The sequence below is a fragment of the Botryllus schlosseri genome, chromosome 14 (genome assembly GCF_051294905.1).
Source record: "Botryllus schlosseri isolate E-star chromosome 14, Bs_hap1, whole genome shotgun sequence".
Lineage (NCBI taxonomy): Eukaryota > Metazoa > Chordata > Ascidiacea > Stolidobranchia > Styelidae > Botryllus > Botryllus schlosseri.
In genome coordinates this window covers 1,787,754-1,803,322 of record NC_137249.1, presented here as the reverse complement: position 1 = coordinate 1,803,322, position 15,569 = coordinate 1,787,754, and the positions used below count along the sequence as shown (strand labels likewise).

Genomic DNA, 15,569 nt, shown 5'->3' with positions numbered 1-15,569 from the left:
TGTTAAGCCTCAGGGTTGTAATAACTCAAGTCATGACTCGACTCACGATTTTTTGGTGACTCGACTTGACTCGAGTTTTCAAATGTGTAAAATGACTCGACTCGAGTTATTATGAATCAAGACTGGGACGGTCAATACAGACATTTCATTGTAACTTCAATAAATAGTAAAGTCACAACATTATGGTATTTCATCTATCAGTCCCAATACTTCAAAAATAGGACCGGGAAAATTACGAGATTATGAAAGCAAGCCATTCAATATCACTACTATGACTCGAACTCGAGTCAAAACTATAAAAGTGAAGCGAAGTGATTGCAGTTGAAAATTTTGAATTCGCAAAAATAACCTGGACATTGGGTAATCCCGGAATTATGAATGAAAAACACTAATAACTTCGCTTCTACAGGTTGGAATTGCATCAAATTTGTATTGCATCGTTTTTGTAGATAACACAACAATTTCACGGGGTTGACAATTTGAAATCATTTTTTTTTCATGATAAATTAAAAATTTACGAACTCCAGTTTTAATCTACTAGTTAAAACCAAGTGTTTTTTAGGCATCCTACCAATTTAAATCAGGGAATCCCCGGAATCCAGAAAAAAGTTATTCCTGAACAACCCTACTGACCAATGACAACATCTTGCTAAGACATTAATAAAACATTAAATAATAACATACTTTCACGATAACTGTCTTCATCCATCGAGAATTGGGTACTCTCCTCCTTGCCCCATTGCCGCTTGACCGTCTCCGCCCGTTTTCTCGTACCTTTTTGCATCGAAAATTTAAACGCCTCGTGGTCCGTCTCGTCATCGAAAATCCTGCCCGAAATCGCAGCCCCGCCACGGTCCGGAAAGTGTCCCAGACATAGCACCTGCATACCGCGTAGCACACCACGGTCGTCTCGGACAGCGTTAGTCAGGTCTTGTAACGCCAAACCGCCGACAGACCCATTGGCGTTTACAGATATCTGCAACTGTCTTGTGTCTTTAGCCTTGTGTTGTATATTATCACCGAAAAACGCGTGCACACGCGTGTCGTGCATAGATAATGTGGTGACTTTACGGCCGATAGTTTTTGTCGGAGTTTCAATATGTCTCATTAGCAGCACGTTAAGCTCGCTAAACATCACGTTAATTTCGGTATCAGCGTCGTCTGTCATGGTTTTATCATCTGTAGAGTCAGTATTTTCAATTTTTTTTGCAGAATACACACTTTCCGATACATTCGAACGACTATTATCATCAAAACTGTCTCTTTTTCCAGATTTTACACCGTTTTCTCGACTCTGAGGCTTCAAGTGATGCACAAAATGCAGCAGTTCGACCCAACTCTTCAAGTTTAGTATTAAATCCATGCTACTGAATTTCACGTTCGCGATATTGCCTACCGAAGGTTTATCGGGTTCTGTATTCGGCCACGAGCTTCTACGATTGGCCGCGGCTTGATTTACGGTCCATTCGGCCGTGATTAAATTCTCTTCTACTTGCGAAGACACGGAAGAGATGGAAGCAGCCGGGTTCTCTGACTCGTCTTCGCTTGGATAGGTAAAAGTGGTTGCCTGAAAAAAAAGAAACACACGTTGGGCTTGTTCAGAATTGACCAAGTTTCAATAAGTTCAATAAGCTACTTTTCTCTGTAACTCATACTTTGGATCTGTGTACATATTGAGCTGGAAAAATACCAACACAAATTGGGGGATTTCCTTCTAATTTAAGTGCTGTGATTTCACCTAACCTAGGAGATAAATACCGTACCAGGGTTTATGGAACTGTTATGGTTTGGGGTGATACAAAACCTCACTAAAGAGGTTCTTTTGAGTTCAGAATATCATTTTCATATCGCAAACCGGCTTGGAAATCCTCAAACCTACTTATGAGAATCATCATTCATGAAAAAATATAACTTCAAATGTACCATCCACTCACACAGTCAAATTACAAACATCAAATTACTTGATGAAACGTAACAACATAACAGGGAAATATGCTCTACGCAGGGTTGACTTCTATCTTTTTGACTCGAGTCAAGTCGAGGCAGTTTCAAAATACCACCGAGTCAATTTGAGTCAACACCAAATTGCGACTCAAGTCCGACTCGAGTCATGACTAATCAGTACAACCCTGACTCTACGTATAAAACGATTGCTTACCTCTTTCAGTGATTTGACCGCAGAAGACAAGATATTGTTTGTCGCTGGAGCGTTGGCAGTTTGCTTTGGAGCTGGCAATCCACCTTAAAATTTACGTGAAAAGCATACTATCACGTCGAAAAAACAAGACTGGCCCGTGATTCGAAATCTTGGTGAAGTCATTTCACCACGAAAACGAATTGTATCAGATAATTAACGAAAGCGGTGTTTCAACAACAACTAAAATGTTGTGATTTGTCTAGACCTGTTTACTTTCAAGGCTTTTATTAGCGTAGACAAATAACGAGGGAAAACGAAATGGATTTACAATTACGGTTCCAGAAAAGAGCACTCAGACAATCAACTGGCCATAATTAAATCATATTAAATCACGAGTATTCACAGCTAATGATCGATGGAAGAAATATATCAATATTTACTCACCATCAGACATTGGCGAAGTAGTACCAGAGTCCAACATGTTACCGCTACCTAAATCCATCTTGACATTGTGGTTAGAAGCCAGAAGAAGCTCATAATCAGAGCCAAGTTGTTGTTTTGTGTCAACAAGCAGCAAGCTGAGAATGACAATAGTTATAAAAATGACACAATTATAAGGTACAAGTTGACGCTATTTTTATCAACTTTTACAGACTACGCCACGAAATTGGTTATTGGTTATCTGAAAAAACGATGCAAAACAAATTTAGGATTTCAAATCATAGTATTTACTGTTGGTAGACCTATATAATCAATAATGAAAGAATTTACCCCGTGAATACTAATTTTTCAAAATCCAAATTTTTGTACACCAATGACCTCGCCTCTACTAGTTGGAATTGAGAAAAAATTTGTTGCGTATCGTTTTTTCAGATTATCTAACAATTTCATGGGATAGCCATTGAAATTTGAAAAATTTCTATATGTATTTTTATCAAATAAATCCTACAATTTCTACTATAATAAATTTGCTTCAACTGATTGGAATTGAGCCAAAATTGGCTGCTGTGTTATTTTAGATAACCTTATAATTTTATCAAGTAGCCAGTCAAATTTGAATAAAAGTTATATTTGAGCAGCCCTAACATACATACAAAACAAAACAATTGTTATTTGTTACCTGTGAATGGAGAATCTGGACGTATGATCGTACAAACGTTTTGTAAATTCGGCCTGGATACCCTTAACATCGAGCACGGCCAGGGGCAGCGAATTCCCGTCTTCAAGCAGAACAGAAACCTGTCGAATAATTGATACGCGACATTTTTATGACACAATGCATATTCCAACAAATTAAGTATTTTGTACGTCAAAAAATTCATCAACAATTTTTTTTTAATATTTCGTAATTTTTAGGCTAAAATTTTGCTGTTTTTCAGGCTGAAAAATATTCGCGCTAGTGATCAGGGTGACTCTTACCTCGTTCATGGAAAAGTGACAAGACAGCTGTTTCGAAGAAGCCTGTTCGCTTTGTAGCTGACTTTGCACGCTTTGCAGTTCTCTGCTAAGCGGCGAGTTTCCCTTGAAAAAAGGTTGGTCTTCTTTTTGCCGCGGAGAAGAAACGTCCTTTTCTTGGTCTGGCGTATGTTCGCCAGAATCCGACACTTTGTCGAGGCACCGAAAGAACGAGCGAACCTCGAAGTAAAATTGTTCTATAGTTAGAATTTTACAAAATATTTTAACGAAAGTAGATGAGCATCGTGCAACAGGGTCGTTGAAAAATAACATATTTCTTAAAATTTAGCTGGCCCTTCGAAACAACTGTAGGGATGGCTGAAAAAACGCTGCACACCACATTTGACTTAATTCCAACGTGTAGAAGCAAAACTACGGGAGTTCGAAAATTTGAAATTTATTCAAAAAAAATGAAAGCATTTTTTCAAATTTCACTGCCAACCACATGAAATTGTGAAAAACAATGAAAAACAAATTTGGCTCAATTCCGGCCAGTAGAAGCGAAGTTAATAATATTCATCATTTTGGATTTGAAATAATAGTATTTACTGGGGAACCGTGACAATAATCGATAATTAAAGAATATTCCATTACTATTTTTTTCAAATCCAAAATTTTGTGCTCCAATAACTTTTCTCAACTACTGGTCGGAATTGACAATAAAATCTGAACAGAAAAATGTATTTTTTATTAAATTTAAAATTTTTAAATTGTTGTAGCCCAATTTTCTACACGTTGGAATTAATCCAAATCCAGTGTGCGTCGCTTTTCCAGCCAACCTAACAATATTATCGAATAGCCGGTAAAATTCAAAGAAAAATGCTATGACTCGGAGTTGAGTCTTAACACTATGACTCGGACTAGTCCCGTTGCTTCTGGACTCGGACTTGACTCGGTGGTGAATTGAAAATGACTCGACTTGACTCGAGTCAAAACTATAAAAGTCAAATTACCTTGCGACTCGGTTACAACTTACAACCCTGGTCTCCACAATGCATTTGTTATCACTATATCAAGTCAACTATGCTCAATCATACTTTGTCCTGGTGAAGATGAACGGTTAATCTTGGCAAGTTTCCCTTGAGCTTGACGGCCGGACATTTAGGATCGTACGTCTGCACCACCCTTCTCTCCATAATTAGATCCACGCTGAACTGTTCGATAAGATGGTACGGACCTTTGCCCTGGCTTCTGGTTGATTCCCATTTTTCACCAGACTTCGCCACCAGCACCTGATAGAAAGGACGAAATTATGTGATATATTTGCCATGAACTATGACATGAATATAATTATGATTTGAGTGCAGACTGGGGTAACTAATCTAATTTGGAAAAAACTGTGTAGCTATAATTATGATTGTAGTCTAAATTGAAGAAACTTTTGCCGTGAAGGCAGTTGAGGATCATGTTAAACATAACTGTAAATAAGTTCATAGGGAGTGCAGCATTGGTTTGATATGGAGGTCATATCTAATGAGCGCTGGAATATTTTAGTGCGGGTGGATGATTGTTTAATCATGTGATATCTATCTTAGGATTTCGCGGATTCCAGATGGACATAAATAGGACCTGTGTTTTATTGGTCCCCAACAGTAATCGCTGACATTTTATGCCTTACCTGCAAATCTGTGAATTTCATTTGAAATTGTTCATACATCTTCTCGTACATCAACTTTTCGTTGAGCCGTTGCTGGCTTGGCGAATCGGATATATCGTCGGCGTCCGGTTCTGTCGCTAAAACACAGAATTGGCTTTTAGGATTTCAAATCATAGTATTTACGGTGGGTAGATGATCTATAATAATTAGGAATTTGCCACTGTAAATCCAAAATTTTGTTCTCCAATAACTTTGCTTCTACTGGTTGAAACTGATCCAAATTTGTTGTGCACCGTTTATTCCAACAACGTAACAATTTCATAGGGTAGCCAGTAAAAGCTGAACTATTCTTATAATGATTTTTATTAAATAAATCCAAAACTTCTTTCTTATAAATTAATGCTTCTGTAGGTTGGAATTGAGCCAAAATTGGTGTGCAACGTTTATTTACGTAGCCTAACAATTTCATCAGGTATCCAGTAAAATTTGAAGAAAGTGATTTTTGAACAGCCCTAGTCTGCCTACCTTCTTCTGCTACAGAATTTTCGTCTTCCGCACGATTCATTTCCTGAGAAGGTGATCCGGGAGGCGTCCTAAAGTCATCCTCCTCCTCGGCTTCGTCATCCGCATGGGACACAGTACCCTTATCGTCCCATCCTAGCTTTGAGAGCAGATCGTCTGATTAACAAGAAGTTTTGAATTAGTGGCTCTCGCGTTTTTGAGGTGACGAGTTTTTGGTAAAAGACATTGCATCTATTCCAACATTGCATCTGTATTGCATAACAGAAAAAAAAAGTAGTCTACCTTCGTTATGGTTTTTGAAGGTCATATGGCCGAGATTCGCTATCACAATGTCGCTGTTCGCATCGCCGATATCTTCCGGCAGTATAATTTCGGGAGCGGATATATTCAAGGTTACACCCCAGCGATCTTGAGACACCTGTTGAAAACGTGCCGTGACGTCGGAATCGGTAAATACACATGAAATGTATATGTCAAAAAGAGAAATTGATGGAATGGAATTTGGTGGAAATTTCATGTTTTACCACCACTAGTAAAAATACATGGCGAATTTCGGAATTGGGAAGATTTTGAATCTTTGAGAAAAAAACTTTATGAGTAATTTTGATTACTGTGATGATCGCAAAATATTACTTGCTGTAAACTTTTCCCTCCCATCATCTGCCGAACGCTCCTCTTGATCTCAAGCTGCGATTTTTTCTTCCACGTTTCATATTTTTCTTTTGCCGCCGCCGAAATCCCTTCTTCGATCTCAAACGATTGTTCGTCCTCAGAATCTGAACACATACACAAAAATATATACTTCTACTTCTAGAGTAGCAACGTTGAATAAAAATGCGCTATAAAATTTTCTTGAAAATTTTACTGACCCGCAGACTTGAAGAAATTTTTCACTCTTTCCACCAAATTCGGAAGATAGGTTATGACAATCGGGGCAGAAACAATCTCCAGTCGATTTGCAAAACGGTTCGATTCGGTTTTGGGCTGGTTTTGATATAACATGCTGAACACGGAATACTTTGTCGGAGCAACCGACTCGTCTGATACCTTGAAAGAAATTCGTCACTTTACAAAAACTTGGTTCAATTCCAACTGCTTGAAGTGAAGTTATTGCATTAGAAAATTTTGGATTTTGAAAATAATTTATCAAATAGCCAATGAAATTTAAAAAAAATTTTGAACTATAGTCACCATAATATATTGGAACACCTAAAAATAATTTTAAATCTATGCATATACCATTTTGTATTGAATCCTTTATAAAAACAGATCTATTTAGTATGTACCAAACCTAGGTAATTTTTAAAGTTCAACATTATCATACTAATTCATGGCAAGGAATCACATCTACCATGTAATTGTAAAATTTACACTCACTTTATTTGAGAGGAGGCCGAAAAACCCTTTCAGAGACGACTGCATCACATTCTCAGATCCTGCCGCAATAAAAAGAAATAAATTAAGAGAAGAAATAATTAACAGTATATCCTACCAACTTATAAGGATAGAGACACCGTTACTTCCCAATTAAGCAGGAGATATCAAACAAGGCAGGGTAGTAGCATGGGACATTGTAATAGCTAGGATATGAAGAGAAAATAGCAACAACCCTCACCGATAGAGCCATTTCGATCATGTACTCCAAGAGCGGGACACACTAAATATCATCAAAATATTACAATTGAATAGTATATTGTGTATGTGTATGAGATGTCATATTTGGTGATACAATTGTTGATAGACAATGTTCTTTCCAATTCTCTACTAGATGCTGACGATTACCCCTGACGTGTGTCAGCCGAAAATATTCGGGTTCATTTCAATATCAACATAATACTCAATTGTATATTGGAAGCTCTTCAAAATTATGTTAGATTATATTCCAACATATAAAATCAAAATTCACCTCTCGGAGAAGTGGGAATCGGCTCGACGTCTGTTTTGTGCGGTTTTATCAATTCGGAAAATTGAGATTTGCAGTTGCTGAGGTCTTTGACAAAAAGTCCGCCCAGGTCGGTCTTCACCAAGCTTGAATAATACCTGAAAAAACATGGACTGAATGCTACGGACATGGCCCACACAAAATTGAGGATTTCAAATCGTAGTACTAACAATTGTTAGATCTATAATAAAGAATTAAAGAATATGTCACCGTAAATACAATTTTCAAACCAAAAATTTTGTGCTCCAGTAACTTCGCTTCCACTGGTTGCAATTGATCCAAATTTGTTGTGCGTTTTCTTAGACAACCTAACAATTTCATGGGGTAGCCAGTAGGGATGGTGTGAACCTCTGAAAGGTTCAGGTTCGTGTGAACACGAACCTTTTTGGAAGGTTCTGTGTGAACGCGAACGTGAACGTCATGTGACGTCATGTTGCTAATTCCAACCCTATCTTCAATGAAGTGATAGCCTATATTCATGTAAAAGTACAGTTGTACACGATACCTAGCGAAGACTTGGGTCACATGCAACAATGCTGATGCGTTTCAAACGTCGCTAAATGTATCAACTGAGGCAATTAAAGTATATAATACTCCCATAACATCAATATCTTCCGTCGCTTTGCCAACAATTTCGACGAGGACTTATCAGGAAATATACGCTTACCCCTTAACGGTCTGAGCCAGACCGGACAATGTATTCGGCGTCTGAGTATTGCTACATTGATATTGAGCAGAGTGTATAATGGATTTCTATACTTACTACCGATATTAACCCATAAGAAGTTATACAGCATGCAGTAGCCAGCCCCTCAATCGCACGGATTTGATTTTAATGGTGTCGTTAAGATATTGAGTCAAGATTGACCCCGTACGCCTTCTCGAATATTTACATCAGAAAACGATATCAAAACTTATTGATTGGTTGAATAAGCATGATTCCCTGACTACTTATTTCGCTCGTAATGTTGTGTGATTGCGGGTCAAACTCACAGCAGAGAGTCACTAAATATTCACAAACGGAAAGCTGGATATTTCGAGCAAAATTTTCTAACAAAGCAAGTAAAATTTTCGAGATTGTCGTGGTGCATGCTCGTTTAGTGTTGATTTTTTTTTATTTTACGAGCCCCCTGCATAGAGTGGCCCACAATTGAAAAGCAATGAATTTCTAACTAAGATTTTATAATGACGTGAAAATTGTAATATAGGAAAAAGGTTCACAGTGCAGAACCTACCAAGGTTCTGTTGTGAACGCGAACCTCTAAATTTCCGAGGTTCACACACAGAACGCGAACGTGAACCTCACGTTCACACCATCCCTAGTAGCCAGTAAAAGTCGAAAAAAAAATTATATGCATTTTTATTATATGTTTAACAAATAAAATTAAAATTTGATTTTCTTATATAGCAATGCTTCTATAGGTTTGAATTGGGCTGAAATTGGTGTCCAGCATTTTTAGGCAACCAAACAATTTTATCAACTAACCAGTAAAATTTGAAAAAAATTAACAGCCCGAGTGGACATATAGCTAAGCATGCGACAAAATAGAGTACATCACTTCAGCATGTGACAATGTTGGTTATATTCTGGGTTGGAGTTTGGGTTAGGGTAAGTCTTGGGGTTATGAAATGATATACATCAGTGAGTCGTACTCATATATTGGACACGGGTACCACGGTCCACGACTGATAACAATGAAATTTATATTAGCTACTATAGTTACCTTGGTCTCCATTCTGCATTGCTGGTGACGTCCCGAAACTCAATTCCCAGAAAAGCTGATTCCGGCATACTCTCCTCGTGCAGAGTGAGTGTGCCCGCGTCCAGTTTGAAATTTATTTTCATAAACACCGAGTCTCGTTTCATGAAAGTGTCGTTCGTGTCTTGCACCGACAGTTCCTCGCCGAACATCTCGTAAAGATCGTCCTCGTCTGCAGAGAAATGTAAAATTCAGACCAAAAAATAATTTGATCTCTATTACGAAGATTTTCTAACCTAAAATACAAAAAAAAAATTGACTAAAAATTCAAAAAGTGTGACATGTTTTGACATTTAAAAAACTATATTCAACAAGTTTGGACATATGAATGACTCGGGTATTTGAATTAAGCATGAATGTACTTGTACAGGAGACTTGGAGGTACAGAACTTCAATATACAATTGAATACTATCTTTATATTGAAATGAACCCAAATATATCACAAAATATGACACCACCTGCACGAAATTTTGACTAATCGGGGCAAAGAGAGAGCTTAAGCAAAATGTACTATCTTTAGATAGTACAGGAATTCCTTCTTCACCCGATTATTCCAATTTTCATGCCAGCGATGTTATATTTTGTGATAGGACTGTTGATATACAATGTTCTTTTCCAATTCTCTACTAGTTGCTGACGATTACCCCTGACGAGTGTCAGCCGAACATATTCGGGTTGATTTCAATATCGACGTATTATTCAGCTACTATTCCAGACTCATACCCATGTCTCTGTAAACAGATCCCTCCAGCGATTCCTCAGACATGATTTCGTCGGTATCCGTCGTTTCGGCTTCCGAAATACCTTCTAATTCTGGACTTTTTCCCTCCTCATGAGAGCCCCAGCCTCCCCAGGAGCTAAAAGCGGAATGCAGATTCACAATCATTGCCAGGGCATTAATTCCAACAATTATAGCCGAGACTATGTTACTAATACTGAAATTATATGGCCCTTGCCAGTAAGTGAGTTATTATTATCAAAATTAGTAGTAACATCAACAACAATATTGCTTTTATAATTGCTAATTAGAGCTAAGTCATACTGTAACAAAGTCAACAAATCAATACCCTACCGTAACCAGCTTCCCCATCCCTTTGCGTTGGAGCTTTTGCTCTGCGGTTTGGCGTGAGGCTTGTCTTTTTTCGACTGCTTCTTTGCGAGCGCTTGCTCTGTACGTTCGAATACAATCTCTCGCAAAATCTGAATCTCGGGAACGATAAGGTCTTTTTCGATCTCTTCCAGACGCGCTTCCAGCTTCGACAGTTCAGAAGCCTGAAGAAATGACGAGCAATACAATAATTGATAGCCACTCTATAATACGGTTGTTCCAAGATTTTTTATTTTTAAAGATTTAATAGCCAATTGTCAAAATTGTTAGGTTGCCTAAAAATGCTGCTCATCAAATTTGGCTCGATTCCCTGCTCCCAATAACGTCGCTGATACGGGTTCAAATTGAGGCGAAATGTCAATTTATTTTACGTTTTTCCTTGAATCGAAATTTTCTGCCCTTCATGTCCACCCTTTCGAACTGAGCTAAAATAATGTGCAGCATTTTTTTAAGGCAACCTAACAATTTCATGAATTCACAGTGAAATATGTATTTTTTTCGTTGAAACGTTAATTGATGTGCAGCATTTTTTTAGGCTACCAAATAAGTTCATGGGGTGAACACTGAACAGTAAAATTTGAGAAAAGTTCATTTCAAACAATGCTGACTCACAGTATTGTGTTGTTTCTCAATTTGTATCGCTAACAAATACAAGATGCACTTACCGATATTTTCTCCACTTCCGTTTTCGAACGTATGACCCTCTCATAAATAGCGACGTACTCCACGTTGGTTCGAGCACGACCCAGACAAAATTCTTTTGTAGTTCTTTTACGCTGTTTGCTGATCTGCTTCACGTGATTGCCGATAGCCCATTTCCACCACTGTGCTCGGCTGAAATATGCAAATGTTTGATTAAAAGTTGAAAAATCACAAGAGTTTTACCGACTCAATTTTTTTCTAATTTTTGCAGCTATTTCATAAAAATTTTGCACACCAAATTTGGACCGATTCCAACCAGGAGGCTTCAGGAGTTTGAAATTTTTTAATTAATTGGAAAAAGATTAAAATTTTATTTACATATTTTACTGCCAACTCATTGAAATTGTTGGGTTGTCTACAAAAACAATACAGAACAAATTTTACGCAATCCTGATCCTATGCTCGGTCTTGACTAGATGGTGAATTGAAAATGACTTGACTCGAGTCAGAACTATGAAGGGTAATATTGACTTGCGACTCGGGAACATTGTGACTTGATTATAAGCTAACCCTTAAAATCACTAATACAGCCCATACTTTTGTTTGGTGACAGGCAGCTGGGGCCGGCCGTCTTCAAATCTCTTCCTCTTTTCGGACCGAGACATTTCTGATAAAAGCACGATGGCTTGCTTGTATTGGCTGTGGCTCCAATGCAAGGATATTTCTCCTGTAAAAAAAAAATTCATTCATATATTTCCAAGAACCCGTTTTTACCCGAGCAAAGGGTGTCGACTAGCAACGTGAAGTGCAGGTAATCTAATTCGAATCTAATTTGTGAACTATGATTTGATATTGAATGAGCTCCATGAGTGGATGAGCAGATAGTTTCCTACATTCTACGGCAGAAAGTGTCTGTCCTTACCAAGTGGCTTGCCAAGAATGGAGAATGTTCAACAGCAGCAGTTGTTGGCTGACAATTTTGGCAATTTTAGATATAACGCTACAATTTTCCCTTGTTTTGGCATGTCAAAAAACATTGCCCTACTAATTAGGCAATTAGAATTATACAGTTGCCCAAGTTTGGTCTCTGCATACCCAACAAAACGTCCAGCAAAATCCTGGGAGTGGTGCGAGAACGTAGCGGCAGTATGGATGAATTTTTGGTGAGTTTGGCCTCCCCGCATACCGGTTGCAAAAGGAAATGTTGATTTTTCTGCAAGCTGTTGTCGATGTCGGTCGATGAGGAATGAGATTCCTCCCACAGTTGAAGTTGGCGCTGAATAAAAAAGTCAGGGTTGTAATGACTCGAGTCATGACTCGAGTATAGAGTCGCAATTTTAGGTTGACTCGACTTGACTCGAGTCAATTTTGAAAAAATGGAAAATTACTCGAGTCAATTTGTGTATTGTGTATTGAAATCAGCGTTGCTGAACAATTAAGCGAAAACTGACTTTATAGTCCGTAGAAAATAATTTCCCAATCATGTGGAATTATGTCCTTGTTCGAACATAATATTCTGAAATTCTATGTGTATTCTTACAGCTGCAACCTAGTTTTGTGCCAACAATAGGAGTTAGTGTAAAATCCAAAAATAAGACATTGAGCTCAAGCCCTCTCTGCCCCGAATAATATGAAATTTTATGCCTGTGTAGTCATATTTGGTGATACAATTATCTACTATTTGCTGACGATTACCCCTGACGAGTTTCACCCAAAAATATTTGGGTTTATTCCGATACCAATATACTCTTCAATCCTAACCGCTAAGCATATGTTGAAAATTGAAAACAAATCATACCCACAAATTGTTGACAGCACAAAAACCTACTCATCATATTTAAGGATAATTGATCATATCGATCATCGCCCATTGCTACATCTCTCGACAAATCCACATAATCTACATAATAATTTCACAAATATTGACTTAAGCCATGACCTCATGAAGTGCACAAATACTTAGTATATCAGTACCGGCACACATCACACAATGGTATGTTTACACGGCCTGATAAATTATTTTGCATGTGATTAGCATTGGCAAATATTCATTACAATTACTTGAAAACATTGTTCTCTCAACGGTCAGTGTTCGACATACATCTCAACCATTGCAGCTTGCAATATATGTCATCATTTTAAAATAGTAATTAAGATACCCAATGGCAACAAGTCAAGAAATTGTTCACATAAGCATAATATAAACGAAACGTACAATCCAATCCTCTCTTTTCAGATTTCCGTACATCCTGCTGTCCGGGTCCCAGTAGATGGAGAAATCATCCAACGCCAATAGTTTGTACATCATATCGCTCAACGAACGCTCGTCAGTATTAGGGATCTGCGACAAATGTTTTAAATAATTACTTGCAACCTGCTAGCATCAAAAACAAACAAATGGATTTTGCCTGGAAAATAGCCTAGATTATGTACGGAATAAAATCTCGTGCAGATGAGGCTTTGTAACAAGGCAAAAATTCCTTGCAGCAATGCAGGAAGACGTATGCATATTGAGAGACAAGTATAAATGAATATTATATTCATATTAACGTAAACTTGGGGAGAGTTGTGTAAATTAGCAGCGTCTAGCAGTAGAGAATAATTGCTATAACTATTCAAATGAGATTATCCTCAAATACTTGCGTCTCAGTAGCACATCAATATAATACATTAGCAACAGGTTAACATGACTTTGGCATAAGGCACACGTTACATAGTCCACGGACGAAGGATTAGTTTAAAATTCTTAGATTACTATATTCACAAGAGGTATATTTGCGCCAGTATCCCACGAACATACCCATTTTTCATCTGTCGATTTTGAAGTCAGATTCTTGATCAGAACTCCGCACGCAAAAGATTGCTGAGACGTGACGTTGTCTTCATACCGCACGTGAACATCATGTATTTCGAACTGGAATTGTAAGATAGTAGGAAGTCAATACAATTATTATTATTTTATTATAATTATACTCTATTTTATTATAATTATTTCAAGTCAAAATTGAACCATTTCGTTTAAAGACGATCAGTAATACGTCATTTTAATTACAATATTTGGAGAATCTGTACATCACAACTCATACCTGCAAATTCTCCATAATTGTAGCAATGATACTTGAAGATCTTTCGTACAAGAACGAATACATCGACGTGCTCTGACCGTGTTTTGACCTCCATTTTGTCTCCATAGCTTGAAGATCGGCCTTTTTCCTATTAACAAACAGTGTAAATTGAAATCATTGAAACGAGGAATCATCCGACAAGATAGCGTAATGGCGGAGCGTCCGGCTTCTTGATCGGTAGGTCGTGGGTTCGATCCCCGGCCGTGTCAGACCAAAGACCTGATTAGTAACACTGGTATTCATGGCTTCCCTGCTTGGCGCATTACTGGGATAGCATGGCGGGGGGTGCATGACTTAGAAGGAGGAAAAGCTATATCTGAACTTCCTTGTCCGGCGGCATATGCACATCATGCACTCATTGTATGCATATGCACAGATCGTGTGTATGTCTATCATGAGTCGGTGTATATGCCGCAAAAACATCAAGGACAAAATAAACTACGTCCTTTTCTTTCCTTTTCGACTTGACACATGTCAAGGATGTCTGACAACGAATTGAAAACAACATTAATTAAGATAAAATGAAAATAAAACCTCTACTTCAGAATGTCAGGAGGACAAACACGAGCGTAAACTCTTACGTTATAATAAAAATTATTTAGTTTCATGATTAATTAATAATAATAATCATCAAAAATATAATAATATTAATCATTATCATCAAGTCATCATTTAATACAGTTTAACCTTGACCTTAATTTGACAGATCAGATGACACGATTTTCAGTGACATCAAGAGACGCGAATATATCGTATTTATATATTTTCTGGAATCCACCAGCAAAGGTAGTTCTAGCTCAGTGATCTGTTCTAGTTGGGAGTTCTGGAAAGTGAGTATATGTAGTTCTAGTTGTAGTTGTGCGTTTTCATATGCGAGTAGTTCCAGTCCTAGCAGGGGCTTTTGGAAATTGAGTATTTTTAGTGTTGGTTGCGAGTTTTGAAAAGGGAGTAGTTCCAGTTCTAGCTGGGAGTTTCAAAAAGTGAGTAGTTCTAGTTCTAGGGTAGTTGTGAGTTTTGAATGGAAGTGGTTTTAGTCTAGTTGTGAGTTTTGTAAAGCGAGTATTCCAAGTTCTAGTTTGGTAGTATTGAAAAATGAGTAGTTCTATATCTAGATTAGGTGAGTAGTTCCAGTTCTAGTTCCACATTTTGAAAATCCAGTGGGTGAAACTGGGTGAAGGCTTGCAGAAGAGTTGTCTGGAGAAGTGAATCTCCTACACTATCAAGGAAAGAATTTGAGAAAATAATGGAAGTTAAATATTTTGTGGAATCCACAAGCAATC

The 15,569-nt window shown here is 37.7% G+C and overlaps 1 protein-coding gene across 2 annotated transcripts in view; it reads right to left on the bottom strand.

Annotated features, from left to right (window-relative positions):
- Window positions 1-15,569, bottom strand: part of LOC145455724 (intermembrane lipid transfer protein VPS13D-like) — a 69,682-nt gene that overhangs the window by 52,646 nt on the left and 1,467 nt on the right. For both annotated transcript variants that reach the window (XM_080333699.1, XM_080333700.1), the window contains exons 4-25: window positions 14,251-14,377; window positions 13,965-14,078; window positions 13,380-13,505; window positions 12,260-12,440; window positions 11,762-11,891; window positions 11,188-11,356; window positions 10,487-10,686; window positions 10,138-10,271; window positions 9,378-9,585; window positions 7,618-7,751; window positions 7,089-7,147; window positions 6,581-6,758; window positions 6,345-6,487; window positions 5,994-6,129; window positions 5,715-5,867; window positions 5,211-5,326; window positions 4,630-4,824; window positions 3,557-3,772; window positions 3,258-3,376; window positions 2,582-2,715; window positions 2,159-2,241; window positions 685-1,567 (exon numbers count right to left, since the gene is read on the bottom strand). In XM_080333699.1, the coding sequence (XP_080189825.1) occupies window positions 685-1,567; window positions 2,159-2,241; window positions 2,582-2,715; window positions 3,258-3,376; window positions 3,557-3,772; window positions 4,630-4,824; window positions 5,211-5,326; window positions 5,715-5,867; window positions 5,994-6,129; window positions 6,345-6,487; window positions 6,581-6,758; window positions 7,089-7,147; window positions 7,618-7,751; window positions 9,378-9,585; window positions 10,138-10,271; window positions 10,487-10,686; window positions 11,188-11,356; window positions 11,762-11,891; window positions 12,260-12,440; window positions 13,380-13,505; window positions 13,965-14,078; window positions 14,251-14,377 (3,938 nt within the window). The remainder of the gene's footprint in view (window positions 1-684; window positions 1,568-2,158; window positions 2,242-2,581; window positions 2,716-3,257; window positions 3,377-3,556; window positions 3,773-4,629; window positions 4,825-5,210; window positions 5,327-5,714; window positions 5,868-5,993; window positions 6,130-6,344; window positions 6,488-6,580; window positions 6,759-7,088; window positions 7,148-7,617; window positions 7,752-9,377; window positions 9,586-10,137; window positions 10,272-10,486; window positions 10,687-11,187; window positions 11,357-11,761; window positions 11,892-12,259; window positions 12,441-13,379; window positions 13,506-13,964; window positions 14,079-14,250; window positions 14,378-15,569) is intronic.